The sequence below is a fragment of the Metopolophium dirhodum genome, chromosome 4, assembly GCF_019925205.1.
Source record: "Metopolophium dirhodum isolate CAU chromosome 4, ASM1992520v1, whole genome shotgun sequence".
Classification (NCBI taxonomy): Eukaryota; Metazoa; Arthropoda; class Insecta; order Hemiptera; family Aphididae; genus Metopolophium; species Metopolophium dirhodum.
This window is the reverse complement of record NC_083563.1, coordinates 751,717-760,654: the sequence shown is the minus strand read 5'-3', so window position 1 is coordinate 760,654 and position 8,938 is coordinate 751,717. Positions and strand designations below refer to the sequence as shown.

The 8,938-nt window shown below is 34.5% G+C and overlaps 1 protein-coding gene across 1 annotated transcript; it reads left to right on the top strand.

Moving 5' to 3' along the window:
- The first annotated feature begins 5,702 nt into the window (after nucleotides 1–5,702).
- LOC132942683 (tigger transposable element-derived protein 6-like) lies at nucleotides 5,703–7,232 on the top strand. Its single transcript, XM_061011284.1, has one exon. It carries the CDS (start codon nucleotides 5,703–5,705, stop codon nucleotides 7,230–7,232), a length of 1,530 nt encoding a protein of 509 aa, XP_060867267.1.
- The last annotated feature ends 1,706 nt before the right edge of the window (nucleotides 7,233–8,938 follow it).

Sequence of the window (8,938 nt, the reverse complement as noted above, 5' to 3'; positions counted from 1 at the left end):
TATAATATATTAAAATGTTGGTTTTTATATTATTCTTAATATGAATCTGGGATAGTCAATTTGTAGGGCTAATTTATGTAAATATTTTAAAAGTTTAATCATTAATTTACATTAAGTACCTACAATGTACATGAATACTTTTGTAGTTATGACGTAAGTCTTAAAGTTTAGTTTGGAAATAGGCTGTTGAATGTATTAAGGACAAACCAGCGTTACACCCTGCATAAACACGTTAAATTATATTTTAACGATTAAAAGTTTTTTAGGTAAACCAGAAAATACCTATGCATTATGTACAATAATATTGTTAATTCTAATGAATAATAATTAGCAATTAAATAAATGTCTTTGGTTCGTATAATAACAAAATAAAATATAGATTTTAAAATAGGTATATAACGACGGTGTAATCATATATTAATATCGTTAGTGTTCAGTTGAACGGTTTTTAAATATTATCACAAAAAGTGTGGTACCTATTTTGTTTGTAGGTAATCTAAAAATTATTGTTTGAAAATAAAGACCTATTGACGATAATATTATGTAGGTAATTAATTAAATAGTCGAGTCGTGTCAGCGCTTCAGTGCAGACGTACGTTGCGGTTGGAAGCTCCCCACCAGGGGTAGTCTACGACAAGTGTCTCAGTCTCAGAGCCAGCCCACCACCAGCTCCAGTCCGCAGCCGTCAGGCTTTTCCAAAACACCACCGGCCATCCTCATCAAGAATGCGGAAGGCAAGAGTTATGAGGACACGATATTGGCGGTGCGCAACTGCGGCCTGATCAGGGAGGAGATCGGTACTAGCGTTACCATGAGACAAACGAGGGACGGTTATCTCCTTTTGGAGCTTCTTAAAGGAGGTAACTCAGTTTCGGCAGCCTAAGAAATCGTCTCGGCCATGTCGCAAAAACTAGGGGACTCGGTCGGCAAAGTATTACAGCTCGGCGTACAAGTGGAGGTCGAGGTGCTGGATATCGACGCTGCTGCAACCGCGTCAGAAGTCCTGGAAGCACTCCGTAACGCCATCCCCGGACAGGATGACCCGTCAGCTAACATCGACCGGGACGTCGTCAGTGACATCAGGATATGGGGCACCCGATCCGGACAACAGATAGCCACGGCGAAAATGCCGAAGTACATCGCCGCCCACGTCACCAGGGTCCCGATCGGGTGGATCATGTGCCGAGTACGTCCCAGGACGCTACCGCCGGAGAGGTGCTTCAGGTGCCAGGCGTTCGGTCACAATGCGAGGACTTGCAAAGCCGAGGATAGGACCGGCGCCTGCTGGAAGTGCGGTACTACAGGTCATTCTATGAAGGACTGCAAGGAGGCGGACGACCGCTGGACTACATAGGGTCGCACACAAGCCAAGCGCAGGCGCGTGCGCGGCCAGGAAACAGTCCGGAGGAGTGAAGAGAGTCTCCGATGATTAACTTCCTTCAAGGTTAGGTTAGGTCAGACGAGATCGAAGCGGCCACCCGCTATGGCCACGAAGACCGGTGGTGTTTCAGCTCAGACAGCGAGTTATACCAAAACCCTAGTTAAGTCATTCTATGTAGCCGAAGGCAACCTTGGGAGAGTATAGAGGCTCCCGCACTGTCATATACAGCTGTATTGTTGTTGTTGTAATAGTAGTGAGTAGGAGACTGGCCTACCACTACTAAAAATATGTTGTGTTTGATTTGTTTCAATAAATGACGGCCGGAGGAGAAGTATTTGCAAACTTAGTTCCTTCTCCGGTCCACGATACCACGCAAAAAAAAAGGTAATTAATTAAATATATATATTAGTATTTTATCCAGGACTAAAACAATATAATATAGATTCAGTTGATTACCGATACGCTTTATTACTATCATGTACTGCGTAAAGGAGTTCAATATAGGCAATATGCAAATTGCACAATATGTGGACACGTGCAGTGCAGTGTGCATGAAGTCAACAACAAATTATTATCATTATTAGCGACTACCCTACTATGTGATTTCATCTGGTGCCATTAATATCTATTGATTAATACCGATCGGCTGATCTTTTAATGAGATCTGGTTTCTGAAAACATACTTAAAACCTATTCATAATTTTATACTATGATAATATGTCTTATTGTCTTTTCGAGGTTCATTACGAAATATATTTTGTGATATATATTTTTGAATAATTGTGTAATATTTATTAATTTAGTGTCCTTTGAATTTTCACTCTTTTTTTGTTTTGTTTACATTCGTCTTGACTATTAATAACTATTTTCTATGAAAATTCGTTTCTTTGATATAAAGAAAAAACGAGCAACTGTTAGACTTTAGATGGTCTGGCAATATTACCAAGTATATTTTATGATATTATTGAGATTAAAGCAATTTATTTTACTATTAGGCATTAGTATGTATACTACAGTAGGTTAAATTACCGAAAAAAAAATCATTCGAAAATGTCATTGTATCTATAAAATATCAAAATATAATAATATATTTTAAAGTTTCTTGCACCTATGAGCTAGGATTAATACTTTTTAAATTACAACAAAACAACTAAAATCGTTATTCTTCGTTTAAATATTTGATTTCTCCCAAGATTGAACTTAATACTGTATTTTATATTTTTTAGATTTTTCGTTACAGTATGAAGTATGAAGTTCATACTATGAACCACTTACGTGGAAGGTACCTTTTTTAAATGTTCAATCCTTATCTATAAAAATTAAATATTTTATATTTTATACATTTTCTTAACTACAAAATAATTTGATAATTTCCAATTTGATAAATTTGATTAAAATTTGAACTTTAGATGCTTGTAAAAAAAAATCACCCCTACGTATTTTTAATATTTTTAAACTATTATTGGGACAATGTGTGAGGAGCCTTGAACTAAATTTTGAAACTTTTTGAGCTAACGAATAACATTTTATTGATATTTATAGAAAATAACTAAAAATAAAATTTAAAACTGTTTGTAAACAGCTCAAAACATTTTGAAAATATTAGATAATGATAAAATAGTAATTTAGTGTAAATGGCAAGTATATCTACAACCATAGATTATTTGTTTTATAATTACAAAAAATTAGAAAATTGTTCCATGAGAAATCAAGTGATTGTGAATGTCCTAACAAATTGATCTTTAACCTCTCATAAAAATTGAATTTGGCTTTTAGTAAACATTTTTTTTAAAAATAGACAGACTGATGAGGAACTTTGTATTAAATTTTCAAGTTTTTTGACTAAGCAAACATTTTTTTATCAACAAAATAAAAAATTTCATATGCCTATAATTAGCTCAACATGAATCAAAATATTTTGAAAATTGTATGGTGTATATAAATTGCTATTATAAATATTCAGTGAAAATGTCATGCATATACGGTATTTTCTTTTAGAGTTACACCAAAAACCAAAATCGATTTTGTCGAAAACTGATTTTGCGTAAAAATACCAGTATATTCTTAATTTTTTTTTTAGTCTCTTCCGGTGCTTTCGAAAACTAATGGGCATTTTAAATTTTGACCTCCCAATTGCTTCAATTAGATTCATTTTTCTACCAGAAAAGATACTGAAGTGGAAAGTCGAAGCATTTATCCCTCCGCTCAGAATTTAAAATAAAACTATGAGTGCAAGAATATGAAGTATACAAAATTCCAAGAACTGCTGGTTTTCGTCAATGTGAGAATAGATTCATTTAAAAACAGATCGTTTGCAGCGTAAAATAATGAGATACACCGTACTTTGGGTACACATTACAAGGAGACTTATGTAGGTAGGTTCTACACATTCAATATCTTTTGCTGACCAATAAAAAAACCATTATTCCACTTTCCCACTGCAAAGTAACGGACGTGTAATTTTACGTGAATCACCCTGTATACAATAATAATAGTATAATATAGGTAAAAAATACACTCAATATTATTACATAATAATGTCCGCGTGCAAAATCGAATAACCACTAATGGATATGAAATACTGAAATAGTAATTAAAATATGCGTCTGCCCGGGGAACGGATTTTAAAAAGCGGTTTGAATGTTATCTCTCTTTTTTAAACTATAGACAAACTTACTATTTGTGAATAAAACGAAAACACATTTAATTCAATATACATACCTATATACGATATCGGGAAAAATCCTGGGGGCCTGTGTCATTTTTCCACAAGGATCGTTTTAAATTGACATTAAAGCTGCATTAAGCGTTAACGCGATACCCGCTATTATTATATCCACGGTATCTGCGCATAATAATACCTTTCTAGTCGTCTCCGACTATACATTTTTTTCTCATATTCGCACACAAATCCGTTTATCCGTTTCTTGCATTGAGAAAAATAAGCTTATATAAGGCTTAACTTATTTTCGCAGCCAACAGTATGCTCATTTTTTCTTTTCGCTCGCACTCGTCCTCTCCCGAGTTCTTTTTGTCAGTCCGTCTGTCTGTCTCTCTCACTATATTCATATACATATATTCTTCTCGATCTCCCTCTGTCACTCTCTCTCTCTCACCCTCTCTCTCTCTCCCTCTCGATCTCTCCCCGTATTGGCGACGGGCTCCGCGCCGCTTGCACATAATCCATATTGATTTCGTCGAAAATTGGCGGTGCGAGGAAATTGTAAAAGATTGATTCCGCCTTAGGCCAGCGTCGTGTGTGTGTGTGTGTGTTTTCACATGTGTGTGGCTGGTGCGCAGTGTACATATATAATGTACACACACACACACATATATATATATATATATATGCACCGCTGACGACGATGTATCTTCTCCGCCCGGGCGAATGATGACCCGCAATAAATTGGCTACATAAAAAAAAATCCCATACCGACGGCGGAAGCCGATGGCAGATCGAACGAAGTAGGAAAAAAAATACAGAAAAAAGGCTTTATACACCTATACGCCCGATAAAGGTAAAAAAAAAAATCGTGTCATATTTACACGATAAATATTTCGTGCAGGATATAAACGCGCGTGCTGTACATCGAAAGTTCAATATGTCCGCGTTGATGGATATTTTCGCGACCTGTCGTACCGGAAAAAAAAATGAAATTTAAGCGATGCGCTTAACGAGTCTCGGCAGCAGCACGAACGCTGTCTGCAAACCTTTACAATATATATATATATATATGTATACATAATACATGGTCCAATAAATATGCGAGTGAAAAGAAAATGCGCGGGATGGATGAGACTTGTGTGTCGTTTTTCTCGGGTTTCAATGCGGACGCGGCACGCTACAGTACTCCCTCGTTAACACGAACTCGGTTAACACAAATTATTGTATAACGCGAACCGGTTTTTCAGTCCAGAGAAAGGCTCTATACTATAAGATAGGGGTTTTTTTATTTCCTCGGTTTATACGAATTATTTCGGTTAACACGAAACTCGAACAAATTTTAGGTACCATATTGTCGTTTTGTTGATTAACACGAACAGAAAAATGTCAATCTGTACATATTTATCTAATTTCGTTTTATTACTCGTATACTAGTCGTTAGTAATTTAATCTTTATAACACAGTTTTATCGATATCTTATCTTATCCCTACTATGTATGTACATATTCTCTATTGTAGGTACATACATATGTATACATGTGTACATTTGCATGTGTGCAATCTAGTTCTGCGATAATCGCTCTCGTTTAAACTAATAATTGCTCTATTAATCAGTTGGTCAGTTGACTTTGTTGGTGTCGTTAGTGATTGACCAAAATGAGTTTGAAAAGGAAACAAATGTCTATAGATCTAAAAACTAAGCAACTAATTTTAGTAGAAGTCGAAAAAGGTACACTGCCTAAAACCAAAATCGCGGAGAAATTTGGCATTCCAAAATCAACATTATCAACAATTATTAAAAATAAAGATAAGATTGACGAAGCAGTTGCGCTTGGTTCAACCAACAGTACAAAGCGTCTACGAAAACCCATGCTTGAAGACGTTGAAAAGGAACTTTTGAAGTGGTTCAAAAAAGCCAGAGACTCCAACATTCCACTATCAGGTGCACTTGTGAGGGAGAAAGCAAAAGAGATTTGTACTTCCAATGGCGTTGAGCATATGGCGTGTTCTGATGGCTGGTTATGGAGATTTCAAAAACGGTATAATATTTCTTGTCATGTTTTGAGCGGCGAGGCAAATAAAGTTGCAGATGAAGACGTAAATAAATGGCTTCAAGGGTTCGTAAAAGTGAGGCAATCCTATAGCAAAAATGATATCTTCAATATTGATGAGACCGGTGTTTTTTATAATTTATTGCCCGACCGTTCATTGGATTTTAAAGGAGTGAAGTCGCATGGGGGTGCAAAGAGTAAGGAGAGATTGACTGTTGTGTTGTGCTGCAACTCTACTGGGTCGGAAAAACTCAAGCTTTGGGTGATAGGCAAATATCAAAACCCCAGATGCTTTAAAAACGTAAATAAGCTTAGTCTTCCATTCGAATACACTAATCAAAAAAACGCGTGGGTCGATTCAACATCTTTTCGCCTATGGTTACTTAAATTTCAACGAAAAATGGCACTTCAGAATAGAAATGTACTTTTGACTATGGACAATTGCAGTGCCCATAATAATATTGGAGACCTGGAATTGCCAAACGTAAAAATAGTTTATTTTCCTCCAAATTGCACATCCAGGTTACAACCTCTGGATCAAGGGATAATTGCAGCTTTTAAACGATATTTCAAGACTAGACTTGTACGCCATGCACTGTTATGCCTTGATTCCGATCAACCATGTGTAAAATGGAATATTTTACAAGCGATGAGGGCAATGGCTGTATCGTGGAATGATGTAACTGCAACAACGATCAGTAATTGTTTTAAGAAAGCCTGGAACATTGAAAACGACGCCAACTTAACCCCCGAAATACACATTGAGGATGTAATTGAGGACGATTGGAATAAATTGTTAGCTGTAACTTCTGATGAAAATGCTCAAACTTTTTCAAGTTTTATACAAATGGATAATGATCTCGATATCTGCGATGAAAATGCTGGAGAAGATGGAGAAGATGAAAACCCCGAAATCTCAGATCAAGAAATTGAACCTACTGAACCTCCAGTAGATAAACCCTCTCGGGCTGATGTGTTGGCAGCCTTTGATACCCTCGTAAAATTTTCCCAAACCAGTGCAGAGTTAGATTGCAAATTTGATGACCAGTTGAACAGCATCAGAAAACAGTGCTTAGAAAACTATGAAGTTACATTCACACAGAAACCTATCACTGACTTTTTTAAACCGACGTGAGTTTTAAATTAATTTTTTTTTGAAAAAATGTATTAAAAATATTTCTTTATATATGTAATGTAGCGTAGTAATTAATTAATTAAAAATATTTCAAATATTTGTTTATATTTAGTATGTACCAAAGAAATGTAAATTTTTATTTTGAAGATTACTTAATAAAAAAAATGTATTTGAGTGTAAAATAACGTATTAGATTTAACCTTCTTTGATAACACGAACAAATTCGTGTTAAACCTATCGGTTTACACAAATTTTTTTAACACGAACAGGTTATTTTGTGGTCCCGTCGTGTTCGTGTTAACGAGGGAGTACTGTATTATGTTCAAATCTACGAATTTTTTATATTTTTTTTATCTGTGACGAATGTTGTCTAGAGTCTAGACGTCACGCGATCGACGGCGGGGAGGGTGGGGGAGGTACAATAGCAATAAACGTCGGACTGTGGTTCCGCGACCGGAAGTAAGTCCTCCGGGGGTAGGTAGCCTATCAAATTTTTAACGAATGTGCTGTTTGCATATTATATAGTACCTATGTGTTGAATTCACTTTTGGCCACAGGGTTTTTACAGAATGTAACCTTTTTGCAGGTGTTCCAGAAAATATGGAAAGTTATGTACAACAATATTTCAGTAGGTTGTAAAACTAATGAATGTAATTGAAAAACTATTTACGCTTTTGTTTTTACAAATATTCCATTCGACTATGAAATGAGCTGAACATAAAAAAAAATAGTTTTGTTAGTGTAAGTATTATGTAGATATGTGTTCATAAAATAAGTTTGCAATTACTGTAAAATGAGTAAAAGAAAAATAATGTTTTAATAATTGAAACCATGAAGTTAGAACTTATATTACCACGAAACTACCTAATAGTAGCCACGCAAGTACTTTATATCTACTATAAAATAATAAATTTAGTACCTACAACTAAATATTATTCTATATTATTATAGTTGGTTTACCTAATGAGGGACGTTATATTTTTATATAAGTTTTCAGCCTTGATATTATTATAAACTATTATTTTTAAACGAATATTTGAACATATTTTTTGTACGTACATTTAGTTTATTTAATCATAATTCATAACTATTATTTACAGTTTAAGTATTTTTGACACTATTTAACGTAAAGTCGTGTGAATCCAGTGGCGTATTTACGGGAATTAGTATTGACTCGTGTATCGTACATGTTAAATGTTGTGTTTTTACATGATTAAGAAAAACAAATTTTATCATAAGATACGAAGGATTTTGTAAAAAAATTTAAATTATATTTTTTAATTTGTTTTGTACGTCATATTATTATTTAATAATTAAAAACTTAAACATTTTCTATCGTCTTATAAATATGTTATATTTATTTAATAAAAAGTAATTGGGTGGTATGGGAAGCTTTGTCCCCGCGGCTTTGTTTTCTGAAAATTATCTGGACCCTCCCCATGATAAATTCCTAAATACGCCACTGTGTGAATCACATACATAGCGAGTAATGTTTAATAAAGCTACAACACATTAACTAAAATCACGTTCAGAGTAAAATGTGTTGTGAAACATGAAAGAGTTTACAGCTTAAATTGTTTTTTTATATTTTTGTAGATTTCGAATTATTCTAATTTTCCCGAAATATTTTGATATAGTAATATTTTCGGTATTCCGTATACTGCATTTCGTTCCTTATTTTAATTAGAAAATGTTAATTACATTTT

What these genes read in the sequence shown, in the direction of transcription:
- LOC132942683 (XM_061011284.1), top strand. Translation starts at nt 5,703, where the DNA reads ATGAGTTTGAAAAGGAAACAAATGTCTATAGATCTAAAAACTAAGCAA.